The 21293-nt window shown below is 37.0% G+C and overlaps 1 protein-coding gene across 1 annotated transcript; it reads right to left on the reverse strand.

Moving 5' to 3' along the window:
* Positions 1-6800: 6800 nt before the first annotated feature.
* On the reverse strand, positions 6801-20349 carry LOC149842895 (cyclin-dependent kinase B2-1-like). Its single transcript, XM_090000756.1, has 4 exons — positions 20256-20349; positions 18054-18123; positions 17816-17954; positions 6801-6911 (listed from the first exon to the last, which is right to left on the reverse strand). The coding sequence occupies exons 1-4, from the start codon at positions 20347-20349 to the stop codon at positions 6801-6803; spliced, it is 414 nt and encodes a 137-aa protein (XP_089856882.1).
* Positions 20350-21293: the final 944 nt, after the last annotated feature.

Here is a 21293-nt window from a genome sequence, read left to right on the forward strand (position 1 = left end):
CTCCTCTACTTATGGATGAAATCTCTCGCCTTTTCATTGGGTTCTTGCTTGAGGTTGCACAGATGGTTTAGCGTGGGCAGAGCTTCTGTATTGAACAGAAAGCGCTCGACAAGCATATTAACAACTTTATCAAAATCCCTTAGCTCAATGAGATTGACATGGTCGACATACCACTTGGCAGCTATCCCCTCCAAACTACGGGGGAAACAGAGGAAAAGGGCACGGTTATCCTCGCTGAACCGGGCGCATTCTGCGAAAAACATGGCCAAATGAGCTTTGGGATCGCCGGATTCATCAAACTTAATGAATTTCTTGGGGAGGTTCTCCAGATTGTTATCCCCTTTTAAGCCAAGGTAGAAATCATGCCTGGTGTATGATCTCTTTCCCTTGTCTCGGATTTGCAGATCCTTGACTATCTTTGTTAATGTTTCGATCGGGTCTTCTGCGGGGGGGCCCATATTTTGGTTTGCTTATCGGCACAGACTCTTCCATTGTCCTCTTAGGCTGTTGCAGATGCTTGGGAATATAAATCAGTTCTTCTTCTTCTTCAGAGTTCTCTTCTGCTGATTCTGAATCTTTCGAGGTGCTGTCACGCTGTACTTTCTGTTTACTGATTTTGACCGGCTTTTTCATGGGCTTCTTCTTAAACTTGCCTTTAGCAGCTGCTTTCTTCGGACCAACCATAGCCTGCTCAGCCATCATTTTTGACATCATCTTTTAGAAGACTCTGTACATGGCAGGATCGACATCGCTCTCGTCCCCTGAGTCATGTTTTTTGGATAATCTGGGAGAGCTCATTTCTTCCTGCTCGCTGTCACTGTGCTGCTGAACAATATGCTTACCGGCTCTTGTCTGAACCATCTTGGGATGCCAAAGTTTTCCTGCAGAATACGGGAATGGTTAGAGTATGGAGAAGCTTTTGAAAACCATAATTTTTGAGGAAAAAGAATGAAGGATTTTGGTAGACAATTTCAAGAGATTATCCCATTACCCGGGATTGGGTCATCACAAGATTTGTGACAATTGTGTTACTATTTTGTTGATAACGGAAAAATGTGCCTTGTTACCTAGGCGAGGTTGTCAACCATGATAAAAGATGTTTGAAGAAAAGTAGGAGGAATGTCCCATTTACTCGGGATGAGGTCGTCACCAGAATCGTGACCATTTATGCTATAAAACAATATAAGAAATAAAATTTGGCCCAAAAAGTAATTTTTATTGATAGTAATATTCAAAGACAAAAAGAGGGTGGGCAGACAGTTTGCCACCACTCTTGATATTCAGAAGATACATTTGATCCTGGAAATACAGATAGAAAAATGAAGGAATCCCAAGTATATTTGGTGACATGGTACGCCCCAGACCACTGATCCGACTGTAGGTTGAATTCTGGCATGTTGCCCGTCGGGAAGCGGGTGTTGGCACGAACCTGTCACTGCGAAAACTGCCTGAGACATCTTTTTGGCTGATAATCAACACAGAAGAAGAGGCCAAGCAATCTGTAGCGCTTGCTGCGAGCATAGGTGTAACGAGGAACTGATTTTTTTCTATCGAAGAAATCCCAAACAATCTCCTCCTGATGCAGTTTCTCGATCAAGGCTCGATATTGAATGGCTGACTTCGGCTGTTTACTGCTGAATCTGAAAGAACTAGCCTTTGATGGCACATGTCGCAGGAACCACGACTACAGGGCATAAGTGCATCCTTCCACCAGAATAGTCTCTCCAAGAGCAAAACGAGCCAAGCCTCAATAAAGAAAGGCTAAAACGGTTATAGAGACTGAAAGCTGATGGGTCTGCTTGCTTCCCCATCTTCGAAAGAGCTGGGCCACTCTGATATCTATGAAATTTTGACAATCTTGGAAAAAAGCTAGTCCCACTGTGCATAGAATCATTGCATGTTGAATTCTGTCTTTTGTTGCTCGAGACAAGGTGTCAACCTCTTCGTAAGTTTCGTACTTGCGATAGAGTCTGAACAGGTCAATGAACTGATTCCCACTGATCTCAATGAGAGGCCATGATCTGTTCCTTGTTGCTGGGGCCAAAGCTTCTCGAGCATCTACCCCTTTGATGTTGATCAGGAACTGCTGCTCGATAGGATCATCTGGCTGACCAGCTGGTTCGGGCAATCCCATAATATCATTGAATTCGTCCATCAGTAGAGTCATCTCTCCCCATGGAAACCAAAATGTGCAGGTACGTGGATTCCACCATTCTGCCATAGCCTGAATCAAAGCTCCGTTGATAGTTCGCTTGCCTGCTACTGATGCCATCTCCAACCCACAGTCATCCAAGTGGTCTGGGAACATACGTGAGAAGGTGGCGAACCAAGAATAATACCACCGAGGGAAAAAAGGATGAGACTGGATGACCCGATGATCCAGGGATCCATCTTGTATTTGATAGAAGACATGATCTCGGGGAATGACAACATCGAGAGAATCAGACACCATCGAAATGATACTGGGGCAAAGAAGAATGAGGACAATTAGATAGAATGCAGGACTTACAGATAGACTCTTGAAGAATCAAACCTGGAAATTTTTGAAAGATCGAGGAATTTTTAAAGGAAATTTTCTAGGGTTTTTGAAGAAAATTTGATCTAAAAAGAGAAAAGAAATGTAGGTAGAGAAAGATATACACCTGGGGTTTTTAAAAGTAAGAAAAATTTTTGAATAATACACCCAGGGTTTTTGAAAAAGGTTTGATACATATATATGAGAGAATAAGAGAAATATCACATAACCAAAGCTGCACAAACAAGGATGCGCACACAGCATTCTCTAAAGGCTGACTCTAAATGCAATATTTGAAATGGCTTGTAGGACCTTAATCCTAACTCTAAGGTTCAGATCATCTGATTCCAATCAAGATACGCCGATATACTTAAGCTGAAGCTCGAAGTACGTGGCATAGAAATATTTCTTCGGTTCTAAGATAATGGCTTCCCAGCATCCTTGAGCACCTACCGATATACCTCGGACTATGGCCCTTAGGTACGTGGTAGGGGGGCGCGAACCCAAATAAATGGTCTAGTTGTGAGGCTCTCTACCAAACTATGGTTCAATGAGACAGCCCAACAACGTGAAGACCGGGACAATATAGGTAGGGAGGTTTTCAAAAACATGCTCAACATGCAATAAAGTCAGATGTCTCTAATGCAAGTCCTAAAAGAGATAGATTAAAATGAAGAGAAGCATACACTTGCATACATTGTTTGCATTCAATCCCTAGAATTGAGGAGAGTTATATTTCAGATCTAAGTCTAATGTGAGCATGGAATAATCTTCTCAATATGGTCCTACCAAACCACACTTAGATCCTATATGCAATGATGTCAGCTTAGGACAGAGTCTAGGCTTCTAAAGTTTGTATGGAAATGAAGCTGACATATGTAGAATAAAGACTTAGATAATATTAAGAAGAAAAAGACATTAAATTTGACCGAACAAAGACGAGTCCCATCACGGTCACCAAAACTGTGATCATCGCAAAAATTTTCCTCTCTTGGTATTTCTCTCTCTTCCTTCTCTTTTCTTTTCCGACCTCTATTTTCTCCTTTTTTGAAGGGAGAAAATAAAAGACAGAAAGAAAGAGAGAAGAGAAAAGAAGAGAAGAGGAACTCTTTTGCGAAGATCTCACTTGACTTTAATTTGAAAAGATTTAAAAGATTACTCGCCTCCATTTTGAAATATTTGCGGAAAAACTGGAAGACGGGATTCGCTCGTCGGTACGAGGTTCGACCATTCCTGGCGCCTTTACCAGGGGTAATCGAACCAAGGGTCAAATTCATGTCTTTTTCTTTGCTATAAGATTATCTAAAAATTTGTCCTAAGTCTAAATGCACAAAGAATCATGCTTGTGCAATGCAAGGATGTATGCTCCTTTTAAAAAAATGATTTGGAAATCCCCAAGTGTTTCTGAGATGAATCTGATAATAGAGTGAAGAAATGGTTTCTAACTTAGAACTTTAAGATTTAGAGTTTCAAGTTTCTTGGAATAATCAGAGTTTGGAAAAATAAATCTAGACTTCGAAAGGAATGATTTTGAAAAAAAGGAGAAGAAGAAAGGAAGTTTCAAAGTCATAAATGGACTTTGATTTAGAGTTTTTGAATCTGAATTTAGGAAAATAAATGAATATTTGAAATGGATATGAATTCTACATTTGAAGCTTTGGGATCAGAATAAGATATGAGAAATCAAGATAGAATTGAGAAATGGAATTGGTTTTTAGAATTTTGAGAATCAAGATAAACTTGGATTTTGAAATCTGGGATGAAATGGAATTGAATTTTGAAAGTTGGAATTGGGAATAGAATTTGTTTTGAAATTTGGAAGTCAGGATGGAATTTGAATCCAAAGTTTTGGATTCTAAATAAATTTTGAGATTTAAGATTGAATCCTGGATTTAGAATCCTAAATGGGGGTTGGATCTGAAATCTGAGATCCAAGATGGAAGTGAATTCTGGATCCTAAATGGAATTTGGATCTGAAGTCTGAGATCCAAGATAGAATTGAATTTTGGATCCTAAAATGAATTCTGGATCTGAAGTCTGAGATCCAAAGTGGAATTGTATTCTGGATCTTAAAAGGGAGTTTGGATCTGAAGTCTAAGATCCAAGATGAAGTTGGATTCTGGATCCTAAAATGAATTTTGGATCTGAAATCTGAGATCTAAAAGTGGAGATTGCACTTGGAATTCTGGATCCAGGTTGGGATTAGGATCTAACTTTGGATTCGGATTTCGAAAGTTCAAATGGGACTTCCGAAGATGGATCTGGGTTTTGAAAACCCAGATTTAAATTTAAAATTTAAGGAAGGATAAAATTTTGAGATTTTTAGAATCAATTTCAAAATTTGATTCTGAATGAGAAAATAAACTTGATTTTTGGAGCAGGAGATGACTTCAAAGTTAAATTGAACTTTTGAAGTTTGGATTTTTGGAAATTGAAGTTTGAATATAACATGAATTAGAAATTTCAAAGTCAATTTTGGAATTTGAAATCGAATTTGAATCTTGAAAATGAGATAGAATCTCGAATTTGAAATAGAAACTTGAAGAAAAGATATTCAAAATCACTTGGGTTTTTGAAAAAAAGAATTTTGAAAATATGATGCAATTCTATCCTAAATGATGAATGAATTCAAAGAATTTTAAATTTGGATTTTGAAAATCATATTTCATTCTTTAAATGAATGTAAATAAGATTAATGATATAGTACACTCCTAATTATGGTCATTGAATGTATTATATAATAATCACATTTAAATTCAGGTGAAGAATCAAACATATTTTGGTGCTTTTATAGAGTTTAGAATGAAATTAATCCTCAATATATCTTGACTATGGCCATTGATATATATATTGAATTAATTTTAGACTAAACTCTGATAAAAGAGAAAATATTTAAAGAAAATATGATGAATTTTGAAAAAAATCCATTGTAGATCCAGTGTTATTTTATAAAAGATAAAAATCTTAAGTTTTGTTTACATCCTGACTATGGCCATTGATGTAAATCATCAACTTAGGATTAATCACATTTTATGAAATAGTGCACGTGCCATTCGTGTTTCACCATTATGAGAATTTGAAAAATAAAGGCTAAAAGCATGAAAACAAGCAATTTATGGCATTTACAATGCTCATTCATTCTATCTAAAAAACTGGAAATGTAAATTCTCATTAAGACCTAACTTATTACAATATATAAAATTTGAATTTACAACTCCAAGTAATGATATTTTCCACATATTCCCTGTAAAACACCTGGTTAGTATGAAAATAGAAAAAAATTACACATATCATATAGATGTCAATGATAAAATGCTCATATACCAAGATATACATGATGAGAAGATGAAAAAAGACATATATACCTGTATACATACATATATATACATGCATATATGTATATTCATATATATATATAAGTATATATATATAGGGTATATACAATAGCTTGTGAGATGGGAGATGTGGTGAGGGACTGTAGCAAATGTGCTGAAATGTGGGTGGTTGTGTTGACACCTAATATTAACATAAAAATTGATATTAAGATACACAGGGTGTAAGTATGGTGAAGTGGTATGATGGTAATAATATGCAATGAGAAGGGTAGGTGTTAATGGAGATATTATAGGGGGTTGTGCACTAGTGTAGCTGCGGCAAGGGAATGAACTTGACTCAAGTTTCTGCAAACAACACTGTAGCACTGGGCATGTATACAAAGGTGTACAAGGGTAGTGAATACACTAATGCAGCAGGGAAGACAGCATGTGGGTGTTGTGACAATGAAGTGTTGTGGTGGCACAGGGGACCACAACAATGTTTATCATTGTTGTGAGCATACAGGGTGTGTTGAGAATGGGCTGTTGTCTGTTTCAATGGGGCTGATGAAACCTCTTCATCTTCCCTTTTATATGATCTTCGTTTTCCAATTAATAAATTTTCCTTCACTTAAAAAAAAAACAATTTGATGAACCGAGCTAAAAAAAAAGCCCAATGAGACAAAAGAAATATTTGGCTCCAAGCACATAAAAAATCATACCCAAATACAAAACAAATAGATAGTTTTGATATCTATTAAGATTTTTAGAAGGCTAGGCAAGTGAAACATAAAAGTATGCTGCAAAAAGATGAATCTTGTACAGGAATAGAAAATAAAATAGGAAACAAACTATTATTTAAAATAAGAGAAAGTCTCTGCTAAACTTGGAAAGGAGAGAGAATCTGGGTTCACAACTAACACACAATAAGAGATATAAAACTAAGGACCCAATCTCTGCAGATAGAGAACTCAGGAGAAGAACGGGAGTTGAACTGTTCCAACAAAGTTGAATTCATGGGATAAACGACAATCAGGCTCATGGAATATGATAGCTATGGGGCATGTAACATCACAAAATGTCTGCAGCAGATCCACAAGATGGTAATCTTACATTGGAAACACATAAAAAAAAAAGAAGCAAACCATCATCATATTGTTGAGTCCCAGGTTCAATTTCAGACAAATGGGAAGTAAGATACATAGAATGAGCCTCATCTGTTTTTCAGCAACTAATGCATGGATGATATAGTTCACCAAATTGAATACCACCGAGGTGAAAGCTTAATAAACCATGATGTTGAACTTATATAGGCCTTATTTGCATAAGTTAAGCTGACCATGAAAGTGATATTCCAAAAGCTTGACCCCTTTTCCAGTAAAACACTAATGACAGCTAAACAGAACAAGTAAACAACTAAAAGTGATCATATTCCTTACCTTGCCTATCCAATCACCAGGCCACCGGTTTTTGAGAGGTTCTATTGATCTTGACTTCTCCAGAACTTTCTCACTTCCTAGACCTTGGAAGCTTTAACAGTTGCAGAGATATGAGGATGAAGACAATAATACGCTGTGAGGAATGAGTGATAGATAAAATTGATCGAAGAAATTATTATTGTTAGCTGAAGTTCTGAATGCATTCAGCTTTACTTGAGAAACATGTTCTTTCACTTATGATAGACTCTATTCTTTTCAGCAACAGACCCAGAATTTATAAGGTTAAAAAAAAAATCTTTTAGAATATGCTTGGCATAAGACCCTTTCCCAGCTTTCTTTCTCATCCCTGCTCTTGACATAAAATGCCAACTAAATTCAAAAGCAAATCTGGACTATGGTCGCGCGAATAGTATGGTAGTTTCACCCCTTTTTTTGGAATTATAAATATACACAGAGTAAAGTAGAACATACTATCAGCTTATGATGCTTAAACACCAATTCGAGTCTTACCACCAGAATAACATTTTTTTTTCTGCGAAACTCCCAAATAATGCATAAGGTTTTTACATGATTAAGGGAGAAGATCGCACAAACCCAGATCAAAAGTCAACAAGGTGCTTAAGTTGAGATCTTGAAGCAAACTGGATGCATGGCTACCTTGTGATGGAAAGTGACAAGCTATCACACAATATGGTAGTAATATGAATGTTCAAAGCTTTGCTGAAATCAAATCAGGATGGAATCACTCAAAAGTGAGACTTGATGTGCATCCCTTTTTAATTCAGCGCGGCAAAGTGTATCCCCCTAGAATTTTACAGAATATTATAGCATGAATATAGGTAAACCTATATTGGAGTGTAGGAACATGAAGGAAAACGCAGAGGGTTAATGCAAGTTTGGAGAGATCGGATGAAAATGAAGACTATGTGAGTACCGAAATCCTTGTTCAGGGCAATGAAACTATTGGCATCTGTTCTGAATCAGACAGATGAATCAATGTTCATTTGTTCAAGGTTTTTAGCCTCAAATAGATCAATGCTGCCAATGAAATTTGGGAAATGCCATGGATGAAACGTAAATAGAATAAAATCTGATGTTATACAGAAATAATGAATGATGATGGATATGGTGATGTTAAACAGGAATGCAGGAGATATCATTGACACAGAGAATGAACCGCATGATATATCATAACTTCATTTTTAGAGGATATTGGAACGGATGTAATGAAAAACCCTCATTTACATTATAGCAGAACATGTGGCATAATGAAACCCAAAGGTTGTGAGCTTGCATTTATGCCATGGCAAAGCATAAATGCATGCTTACAGCAAGACTTAAGTAATAGGGGTGCCTATTTATATTACAATCTCACTTGATCGTCTACTGTAAACGAAAGCATGAATCAGAAAGAGGGTGAAAAAAAAAAAACAGAGGAAACGATGGCAAACCCTCAAACAAGATCAAAATGAATCGGATGGTGGGCCGCATCAAATGAGATTAGCAAAAGAAAGAAACCCATTATAGGGAAAAGATAACATGTGGAATCGATACAGGTATGCTATAATGGAAAATACAGAAAATAATAAAAAAAATGATCAAAATACTTAACAGGTTAACCGAGTGGAATTAACAATCAACCATAACACCTTAATTGAGGTAAAAAGATGGGATCACAATAAACGTAAGGAATCAAAACCAGAAAGAAAATGCAAACCGAAGACAAAAATGACAAGAATAATAAGAATAAAAGAAAAAGAAAGAAATAAAAAGAAAATCAGAGAAACTCAGTAAACACAAGGGGTTATTGGAATAAGTATTCCATTATTGTTGCAAAGGGGTGTGTTGGAGTTGCTATGAGCAACCCACCATCACCCATAGCACATTAGTGGGACTAAAACAGGAAAGTTTGAAAGAGAAAACGGAAAATCAAAGGGGATAGGTACTTACTGAGGCAATTTATAGACGTCCTGAAGGAAGGAATTGGCACTCCTTCGATGGAACTAGGGGGGAAGCCCGTTGTATCCTCTCGTTTGCTGGGATTTCAGAATTTAAAGAAGGAGGCTGAGAGGAGAGGAGAATCCGAGGAGATGGAGAAGCATACGGGTGGAGGGGTGAAGGTTGTCCGTGAAAGAGGAAGAGGAGACGATGGCAGGGTGAAAAACGGATGCCGAACCCTTCTCCTTCATGCCTCTTTTAAAGAGGAGAAAGAAGCTTCAGAAAATCGTTTGTTGAAGATGGACGGGAGGAGAGGATGGTAGAGGATGCGATCGGGAGGGAGTCGTTGCAAATTTTTTCCTTTTTCAAAAGAAGGGTCCCTTTTAAGAAAAATTTTTATAAAATGGTTTAAAATGAGTTTTTTAGCAAAATTAACTTTTAAAAAACTTAAAACCATTTGTTTTTCTCGTAGTTTTTCCAATTTTTTCGTTTTTGTGTTAGTTTTTATTTTTTTGCATTTTTAGAATAAAATCCTAAAGTTTTACGAGAAAATAAAGTTTTAAAACTATTTTTTTGTATTTTTGCAAAATATTTACAAAAGAGAGTTTTTATGAGAATTCAAAGCTATTTCTCTGAAAAATTCTTCAGAAAGCGAATTTGGACCTGGAATTTGAGGTGATATTCGAGGTTTGGACCTCGAATCGAGAAAATATAAAATAGTGGATCCAAATGGGTGCCAAATGAGCTGTTTGAGCCATTCAGAAAATGTTTTTGGTATTTGATAATTTTGATTTGTAAATTGAGTAACGAGGCTCAAATTTGGACCTTAAACACCGGGTTCGGCTCCGAAATCGAGTTTGAATGGAATTCAATCCAGAAAATCTGAAGAATAACTGAATTTTAGTTTTGATTTTCTCAGAAGATGGAGTTAGGGGCAAAAAGGTCATTTTTACAAACCTTTGAAAAATTTGGGGTGTTCACAAAAGTGAACTTCCCATTTAAAAGGGTCTCTTCCCCACGCGTATGAAACATGTTTTAAGGAAGCACACTTCCCCGAGTCCTATAGCATTTTTGATAACCCTGAAAAATCCCCTCTCATCATCGAGTGCACATTGGCTAGCCATCAGTTGAAGAAACCTTTAGGCCTCCCTGCCAACTAAGGAGCTTAGTAAATGAAAAAAACAACTTTGTTTTCAAAATCAGTTCACACCTCCCAATGGAAAAACACTTTCCCTTTTAGGTGTCCAGTTCAAAGGCATGTTTGGAAGTGGGAAAGATGTAAGAAAAGTGATACGAATTTGAAAATTCATACAATTTTTCTAACATTTTCAAACAGGAGAAAATTTCTCTTTGAGAGAGTTTTATTTTATTTTTTTATAGGAAACATTCCTCCATGGGGTAGGTAGAGGAATGTTTCTTACCAAGAGAAAATAGTGAGGTTCAATCCCCACCACCCATCTCACCACCACCACCAACATCCATCTCACCACACCATCACCCACATCTCGAACAATCGTCCTCCCCACTATGATTTTTCACTATCCATCACCACCATCCATCTCACCACTACCACTACAACCCACCTGAAAATGGCACCAGAAAAGATCCACTGCCACCACCCTTATAAGGCCCTGATTTTAAACCCAGGGGGATTCCTTTTTATAATTTTTTTTTAACACAATGAAAGACTTATTGATATAATCCCCAAAACTCGAGTGCATCACAATTTAGAATCAAATAATTCAAACCATTGTAATTCAATTATAATCAATATAATTTCATAAATGAAATTCAACATTTACAATTCAAAAAGTAAAAAACAATAGAAGAGTCCAGTCCATCCCAAAGCTTGAAGTCCCTATGTACCTTGACATCCATCTGTTTATACATGCATGGATCTGAAAAATATAAAGTATAAAGCGCAACACACATCATGTATCAACACAATACCTTAAACACTTACTAAGTCTCTCAAACAATCACAACACAATGGTTGCGATTAATTGTGTAACCTTTACATCATTCTTAGTTGGTATAGAAAAATACTAATCATGTATACTCATATGCGTGGATAATCATACAATGTATGCATATCCTTTATGTGCACAAAAACAAACAACTTATACATACATTTATGTGTAATTAAATATATAAGTGACATATACGTACATAAAATTTGAACATATAATCATAAATACATGTACTCACACATTCACTTATGCGTATAGGTCATTCGAGCATACACTTATACTCACATGCAATTCATGTATACAATTATTCTACTCGAGTCTATCACTAGACACACAATCAACTTACACATATAATTACATGTATAAGTCAAGCCCATAAACAATCTTGCTTGCCTAAAAACTTGTGCATACCATTATACATATTTATTTCATCCTGTTACCCTGGAACACCACCCCTGGCAAATCTATGGTTATTCAAGTCTCACAGGGAGTGTTCATTCAACATAGATGTATCTTTCTCATGTTTTAATCCTAAGGATCACAAGAGATAGTGGTTATGATTTAACCTATGTAAACTATATATCATCCTAAGATGATGTAAACACACAATTGACGCATACTATGGATACAAGAGCCAACTATATATTCACGTCTTTGTGCGTATATCAAACATATAATGCATGAATAACTTTATATGTATATGAGCATATAATTTATGCACACCCATGCGTAATCAAACACACAATTCACACATTTATGTGCACATGTCATTCAAATATATAATCACGTGCACCTATACTTATGCATACCAGTATGTGTATAGGTCAATCAAGCATACATTTATGCACACAAAATTCATGCATACAGTTATGTATTCATTTCAATCAACCATAAATCGAGCATATATTTACGCTCACAAGAAATTTATGCATACAGTTATGCATTCATTTCAGTCAACCATATAATCAGTTTATAAGAAATTCATGCATATAATTCATCCTAATATACAATCAACTCGCAAGCTTCTTATGTACACAGAATTTTATGAGTTAATACTTATCAAATTCTTGTTATTCAATCATGCACGTCAACCACATGATTTTAAAACTATAATAGGTTACATACCTACTTATATAACCATCAATCATCCTGCGATGATTTAAAATGCAATACACACATTTTTTTGTGGATGCCATAACATTCAAGTCATGCATACCTTTATGTGTGATCTCTACAAAATCTACAGATATTCTTATGCTAAACCATGGCACACAATGCATGCATACCTTAATGTGTACATATCATACAACTCATGTGTACAAGTAACCTTCATATACTCTTGTGCAATATCAATCAAGCACACAGTTATGCAATTGATTATAAATCAAGCATGCATTCATAATAACACTTAGTTTAGCGCATAATTATGCTCATATGGAATCAAGCACAATCATGTTCATATTGAATTCAATATGCAACCATACTCAGATTGAATTTATCATACATTTATGCACAAACAGAATTCAAGCAAGAAAGCATGACTTACCTTATGCATGACCACATTTTTTGCCTTTCAATTAACATTCACATGCATTATTGAGCAAAAAGGGGAAGAAGTAGAGAGAGAGAGAGAGATAAAGGAAAGAACAAGAAAAGAGAAAGAAAAGAGAAAGAAAAGAGAAGGGAAGATGGTGTTCTTGCATGAATATTTTTCTGTTACTTTGAGGCACCACTTTAGGCTGACTATGTGTACTCAAGCCTCACAAGAGGGGTTTTATTCAACCAATTTGTAGTTTTCACATTTTAACCCTATGGAACACAAGAGACTTGCACGGGATACCTCGTCATGCCATCCCTCAATTGGAAACATCATAGCAACCATGATGATATACAATTATAGCTCAATCTTCGACACATATCTAAAGTATAAGTCCCCTTAGACCACTGGGGTAGGGGAAAGGTTCACATCTGACCTGACGAGAATGACTTTCGTTTATGTTCACTCATTCTTTGGGGTCGGTGCAACATAGGTTCACATATGATCCATTTGCTCAACCTCAATAGTACAAGACAAGGTTACGGTGTCACAAGACTCAAACTTGACCTTAATTTATGTAACTTATTTTTTCTTACGAGAACTTTTTTTCAATACATGTCATTTTGCAAGAAATAAACATGCCCAACTATTATCATATTAGCAGTTGCACTCAAGTCAATACCCAAACATTTCATGTTATTCAACCATGCAATCTCATACATCACATTACATTTATAATCATATTATAACTACGACAGGACTTTAACCTGACCGTATAAGGTGTCATCATAGTGTGAATTTAATTTAATCGCCCTTAGGGTGACTACGGTAGAAATTTAATCCAACTTTCTTTAGTGTGATTACGATAGAAATTTAGTGCAACTTATCTTATTTTACAAGAAATTTTTTTCAATGCATGTCATTTCACAAAGAATATACAAGCCAAGGCATTATCACTTCTTCAATTGCACTCGAGTCAATAATTTATGTGCTATCTAAACATGCATAATATGCTTATCACATTTGCCATAATTGTAAATTTGAACTTAAATATCATAAATTTATTTCAGCAAACAAGCATTGGGTCAATACCCATAAAAATTATTTTATACTATCATGCACTCTATGCATCATCAATCATTCACCAAACTTGTGAACATTAAAGATTAATAGCAAAAATGTGCATTCAAATAAATCATTCGGGTCGGTATCCTTAAAAATTTATGACAAACAAACACACATCATCATGCATTTGCCAAATAGGAAATTATTAAACACGAATAGCGAATCTCGTATCCGAAACAATCATTTAGATCAATTTTCATCACTTTCACATCTGAAAGTATATAATGCACAAAACTACATGCATAATAAAATTTTCTTATTCAAAGCAATCATTTGACATATTCACAATTGTCAAACACGAATGGTGAAAGTTTGCCTTCGAAGGGATCATTTGGGGTCAATAACCCTAAATTTCACAGTGCAACAATTACAAGTATAAATCAACCTATTTGTAAGCAGTCTGTCCTAAGCAGATATCTTCTAATGCGTGCAACTTGGCTTATGCAGTTAAATTTCTAATGCATGCATCCATTTATTCTGTCACATTCCATACGAGCTCTTGGACAATCCAAATCATAGGTTTGCTAAATGGTGTAACCCAGACCATTAATGAATATGCCAAACTAGCATATATGCATCACCAGGTCTCATTCCATCATTAATGCATACAACATATTTGTGTTCCAGCATTACATGATTTTCGTTCATTCATGCTACACATTTTATACAATTATTTATATATGTGTCAGTTGCACACATGCACACATCGCATTACATAGGTATTTGTATGTATGCCTCAATTGCATATGCATGTATCACATCATAAGTATTTGTATGTATGTCTCAATTACATACACATGTGTCACATCACACAAGTGTTCGCATGTATGCCTCAATTGCATACACACACCATAACACATAAGCATTCATACACATGATACTATGGCATACGCCCATGTCGTATATCGACACACAGTTATATACAAACCACCCAAACACATGTATCTCATGAATATTACTATTTACCCTACTTTTCCAACAACATGGCTCTAATCAATAACAACACTCCAACCAAACTAAGCACTAAAGGACCCGCTTGAGTGTAAGCACAATGTATATTTGCCTACTAGAAACCAGTTTGTGAAGAGAATGGACCATACAGGACTTGACTCCTGAAAATGAATGCAATGAAAATATACACATTGAGGTACACACACACAATCATGTATACACTATTGTAACTGCATATGTATGCATCATAATACACACAATCATGTATATGCTTCTATTGCATACACGCAGAATTAAACATTCATTTATATGTCATTCTGACACATGCACACAAATAACAATATATTTCTCATACATATGCCATAATTGCATATGTACACGACATATCACATACGTCTATGTGTATGCCTTACATACGTGCACGGTTATACTTTCATATGTATATCATCCTAACATAATGTATATCATTCTAACATACACACAATATAACATACACTTTTAGTATTCTTACCAGTTTTATATACAAATTTTATCTTTTAATATTTAACATTCACCATGCAAAACAAAACACTTCTGAAGTTCTGGATCACCCGATTCTATGATTATAATTATATGTCTGCCAATTATCAACTTCAGTTAGTGCAATAATAATAATTAAATATTTATGAACCCCAAAAAGCCTTTTTCAGGGTCAACATATCTCGTTGAAAGTTAGGAGAGAACTTGTCCTATCATCATATGCGATTATCCTAAGACACAATAATGATGCAAAAAATCATACCTCTAAAGTCATGTCTTTCGTTTAGGGACTTTCTGAACTCAAAACTCGACACACTCTCCAGTGGAGATTGTCCGTATAAGGCGACAATGGACAGCAGGTGCCATGGCAGTGGCGGTGTGTTGCCTAACATTAGCGGGGCCCATGCAGCCCAGTGGGAGTGACGATTATGGCTACAGTGGTGTGGTAGTGAGGCGACAACCTGCCAACCCTCTTCTTCCTCTTTTCTTCATCTTCTTTCCTCTTCCTCCTTCACAATAGACAAAGGAGAGGGGGAACAAAGACACATAATGAGAGAGAGAGAGAGAGAGAGAGAGAGAGAGAGAGAGAGAGAGAGAGAAGGTAAAAATGAGAGGGGGGAGAGAGCCTCGGCTCTCTCTCCACTTCTCTTCTTCTTCTTCTTTCTTTCTTCCTCCTTCCTTTCTTTCTTCCTTTCTTTCTTCCTTTCTTCCTCCTTATTCCTCCTCTCGCATGTCTTTCTCTTTCATGACATCATAGAGGAGAGAGGGGAGGAAATAGAGAAGAGGGAGGAGCAGCGGCCGGTGGTGGTGGTTGACCAGGTAGGAGGTGGTAGCTGGCGATCTCGGGTGGCCGACGAGTGGAGGTGGTATCTCATGCAAGGGAGGAAAACATAAGAGAGGGAGGCATAGGTGGGGGGAGGGGATAGGAGTCAGTCGGCAGAGGAGTGGTAGTGGTCAGCTGGTGGTGGTGGCTGGTAGATAGGAGTCAGTCAGCAAGGGAGTGGTGATGCTCGGCGAGGAGGTGGTGGCTCGTGAAAGGAAAACCCAAAGAGAGTAGGCAGAAATAAGAGTGAGAGAGATGAGAGAGAAGAAAGAGGAGAGAGAAAGAGAAAGGAAGAGAGAGAGACAAGGCGAGAAAGAGAAAGGAAGAGGGAGAATAGAGAGAGGGGGGTCACCACTAGGCAGCTCCCCATGGAGTGGGAGGTCCCCTCTATGGGGAGTTCCCCTTCTACCCTTCCTTTCTCGTAGAAAATTTCTTTTTTGCCCCTACTTTCCAATTTTTTTCTCATAGTTACTCCTTTGGGATTTGGGTTCTCTGGATCTCTATCCAAACCCACTACGTATTTGTCCCGCTTTCTGTTAAATAGGCTTTATGGAGTCCCTATCTATCCAAGTTGAGTTTGGACCGATATCTTAGTCTATACAACTCCGCCTATAGGTTTAGACTATATTTCTCTGGTTTGGATCACTACCAGATCTAAATTTATGCAAATCTTATGCAATTAATCTCAAATATTTGTATAAAAAAATTTAGGTATTACAACCCCTCACGATAATTTTCACCACTACCACCACCACCTACCTCTCAGAAAACCACCCTCCACACCATCAATCACTACCCACCATCACCCACATTCCAAAAAAATGGTATCAAAGAAGCTTCCACCACCCACCTCCCAGAAACCCACACCGGAGGATCACTACAAGAAAAATATGAATTAGCGTCAGACATTATCCATCGCTAATCCATCGCTGAACTGTTTAGCGATAGATTGATGATGGATTAGTGACGGATATCATCCATTGCAATTTCTTGGTCGCTAAATAGTGACAAAACTTATCTGTCGCTACTTCTGTCGCTAATTTATGATGAATTAGCGATGGCCATGATCCATCATGAGTCCGTCGTTAATTAGCGACGGATTAACAACGGCCATGATCCATCGCGAGTCCATCGTTAAATAAGCATGGATTTGGTTTTGCGACAGATACATATTTGTCACTAATCTGTCACTATTTTAGTGACAAATTAGCGATGGATTACATTATGTCGCAAAACCAAATATTAGTGACGGATAATATCTGTCGCAAAATTTTTTTAAAAAAAATAAAAAATTGTTTGAAATAAAAAATTTAAAACAATTTGAAACTTGTGCACATGTTAATTAAAAAACTAGAAAAGAGAACTGACAAACATGTTAATTACATAACTACATCCAACATGATTTGTTTGTTGTTCACAAATGTTAAAATAAGTGCTTGAGAAAAGCAAATGATCTCACTTAAGAGGGTGAGATTGCATACTGCCAATGAGAAAACCACTTCTCAAAGGTGAGTTTTGTTCAAATCATCAAAGTAAGTGTGCTCCATTGCCTTCTTTGCAGAGATTCTTTTTGAGGGATCATATTGCAACATGTTTTGTACATGTTAGAGGAGACATGTAAGTCAAGGAGTTAACATGAACTTAATGATCTAAAAGAAAAAAAATGGAATGGGGCATATAATACCCAGAGAAGATCCAGGCCAACAGGGTCAAGATCAAGAACTACTGTTAATAAACTATTTGGCTTCCATTGTGGGTACTCATGCCAGTTTTTTAGTGCACTTACACCAGGCCACACATCTCCATTTGGAGTTCCCAGCAACCTACAACCAAAGGAAATAATTTCTAGCTGACCATTTGAAGCAATGCAATAGTTCATATAGAAGGAAAAACTAATAAAGTTAAGGGTGAGCTAGTAGAACCTGAATATGTGCAATAGCTGTTGAAGTTCAGAGTCTTCTGGAAAGAGTGCTTGATTTGTAACAAGCTCAACTGCAACATAATTTCAATCTTTATGTTGTTGAAATAATAATAAACATGTAATTGGAGGAATTCATGTTAATGAAAATTTGGAATAACAATGTCGCTTGTAAGTTCTAATTGTTCTTCAACAATTACCAAAGACGCAACCGACATACCATGTCTACTGGAGTTCAGTAGTGAGTAGCACCTAGAAGGACCTCAGGAGCTCCATACCAGAGTGTCAGGATCTCTATCGGTGTTTGCAATAAGAATTCTATTAGCACACTAATCTAAGAACAATACAAGCAACCTCCAAGCAATTAGATCCCATAAAAACATGTCCATCATGCAACAATGAGAATCAGCAATGTGAAGTTAAAAATTTCTTCTCAAGTTTCCATCGTGCTAAGAAAAACACCTTGAAAACAAGAAAATACTTTGTGTGTGTGTGTTCTACAAATTCTCTTCAATAAGCATTCAGTATACACACACACACACACACACACACACACACACACACATATATATATATATATATATATATATATATATATATAGAGAGAGAGAGAGAGAGAGAATTTCCTTGTGCATGTACTAACTAAAAGCATAAAGGATTACACAAGTATTTCTATTACCAAGAGATGGAAATTCTATCTGAAGTTTGACAAAGAACTTAAAACTCCAATATAGAGAATGGACTTACTTACCTAGCACTAAACTACCATCACATGGAAAGGGCAACAAGTCACCTCACCAGCTTACAAATGATAGATTGATGCAGATTATCATTAACTCAACTTTGTCAAAGCCAACGAAATATAGTTGACAGATGAAAATTGTTTATCAATAATAGGAAAGGCAAGAGAATTGAATTGCATAGATCACTCTCATCTTAATACAGGTCATTTCTCAGTTACGAAGTAAAATAACAGAAAAATACCACAACATTTTTATTTAAGCAAAAGTTGTTTCAGCTTGGATGAGTTGAAACTAGAAGATATAGTCCTTTGACATTTACTTGGTTTCAGCTTGGATAACAATTATACAAAGCACTCTGACATGGTTCCATTGATATCACCATAACTAAGTAACTGGTCTAGCCATTCTAACAAAATGATCTATCTAACTATACATCATGAATCTATAAGGAGTCACTAGAAAAAACCAAACATAAGTTGAACCTAAAAAATGAACACTGAAAAAGCTGTGACTCGAAACAGAATTGTCTGGATCATATTTAGCAGAAGATTATTTACATGGTCAATAGCTGATGAACTAAAATGCACATGAAAGCACCTGAAAAGATACAATTTTTCCATGTTTTATGAAATTGCTCACAAGAAGATTGAGAATGAAAGTATATGACAGGTTTCATGGACCTAAAAAGCATTGTTGTATGTAAATGGATTTGCACTTTCAGTTGCCAGTGGGCCCAGTACATGAGTTGCATTTAATCTTAATTAAGCTAACCTTGGAGTGTTACATTCACCATTTAATAAAATAAAATAGTGTTTTAAACTACTTCAAACAACTAGACTATGAAAATTGGTTACCTGTATTTTCTTCATTACACTTGCATATGCAAAGCCGAAAAAGATTATCACAAATCGAAAACTTATTTTGATGCATGGTCCATGGATATGTCCACTTGTACAATCTCTTTATAAAAGCCATCTATTTAAAGCAGAGAAGGATCACTAGAAACACGATGTGAAAATTCACAAATGACAAAAATATTCAGTCACAAGTAAAATACCATAAACAATTAAGAAGAACCAAAAGAAAAAAATTCTTAGTAACATGTAAAATGTTAATTCATATAAAAAGTAGACTTTGCAGTTATAAATCCAAAGAGAAACAACTCGCTGAGACATCAAAAGAAAAATTAAAATGCCTCATGTCCATTTCTAGAATCTTTCAGATGTTTCTACAGATAATGACCACACAGGATCATCAATCAGACTTTCTACATGTCTCTATCTCAAGTTGCCTAGGGTTTTCAAATTTTCACATGAATTGAGATAGTCCCTGTCCTAAAAAATCACGGTCAGACACAAACTCGCTAGCAATACAAATCACCAAACTTTGCAAACGTCAGCCTACAACAGAACAATCCAACCTAAAGAACGCATATTTTCTCAAATTTTAAAGGAAAACAAGACCAAAGCGGAAGGGACTACCAAGAATATTGGAAGAATGCGAGAAGATGAGGCCTACGATCCTCAAATCCCTCCTCGGGATAGCCACGCGCCTCATGATCGCGCTCTTGTCTCACTCGATGAGTTCTGACTGCCCCGTCTGGTCGAACCTCATCCAGAGCTGGGCTCCATCTTCTTCTTCCCCTTCCCGTCGGCCACGGTGATGGTGTTGTTGTCGGGTGCCGGGAGAGGCTGCATCTCAGTCTTCTCGGGGCTGATCTTCTGCTTGGAAACGGAAGATCAGACAAACTCCAATCTTTTCCCCATCCCCGATGCACCGTCTCCACCTCTGCTCCGTCAGAATCTTAGCGAACAGAGGCCGACAAATGAAAAGAATTAGGGCATCCCATGCTACAACAAACGATCAGAAGGCACAAAGAGCGATGCCGGAGAAATGGAGGGTTCGGTCAGAGACGCCGGACGATGATGGGAGGTAGATAGTCCGGCGGCCTCCCGAGTTCTCTCTTTATATAGGGATACAGGAGATGCACCCCGCGCTCTGATTTGAGGCAATGCCCTTATATAAAGGGGAAGAAGAAAAGAGGGAGGAGGAAGTCACGACGGTGATGGGTCTTCGATGGACTCCTGAACGGGGAGGAATACGACCACTGTCGACCGGATGGGCGGATGCTAGTGGTTCTTGAACCCGAGAACAACTCGAAGGGAGAGAGGCTCTACTGGTGGCTTTCGACCGAGACGACCCCTCAAGAAAACCAAGGAGAGAGGGAAAGGAGAGCAGAGGGGAGAAAGCGGTTGATCCTCGGCATACCGAAGGAGGATGACGGCCTCACTGGGTCTCTGGCGGCGGCGCGAGTTGGCGACAGAGGTGGAGTGAGGGAAGAGGGAGGTGAAAAAAGGTTCGGGGACGACTGCAAATAGTGAAAAGGGAGGATATGAAACAGAAATAGGAGCTTGCGTTAGGGTTTTACTGGAATTAGTTGTGGAATTAGCGACAGAAAAAATTTGTTTCAAAATCCATAGCTAATTAGCGATGAAAAAATT

Source organism: Nuphar pumila, chromosome 3 (assembly GCF_984573655.1).
Source record: "Nuphar pumila chromosome 3, dmNupPumi1.hap1.1, whole genome shotgun sequence".
Classification (NCBI taxonomy): Eukaryota; Viridiplantae; Streptophyta; class Magnoliopsida; order Nymphaeales; family Nymphaeaceae; genus Nuphar; species Nuphar pumila.

Excerpts from the sequence above, each read along its gene's own strand:
- LOC149842895 (XM_090000756.1), bottom strand. The coding sequence starts at position 20,349 with ATGAGGCGCGTGGCTATCCCGAGGAGGGATTTGAGGATCGTAGGCCTC. Across the intron at positions 18,124-20,255 it reads TGGTAGTCCCTTCCGCTTTG|TTGAGCTTGTTACAAATCAA; the intron begins GTCTTGTTTTCC and ends ATTATGTTGCAG. Across the intron at positions 6,912-17,815 it reads TTGGCCTGGATCTTCTCTGG|ACATTTTGTGATGTTACATG; the intron begins GTATTATATGCC and ends GATCTGCTGCAG.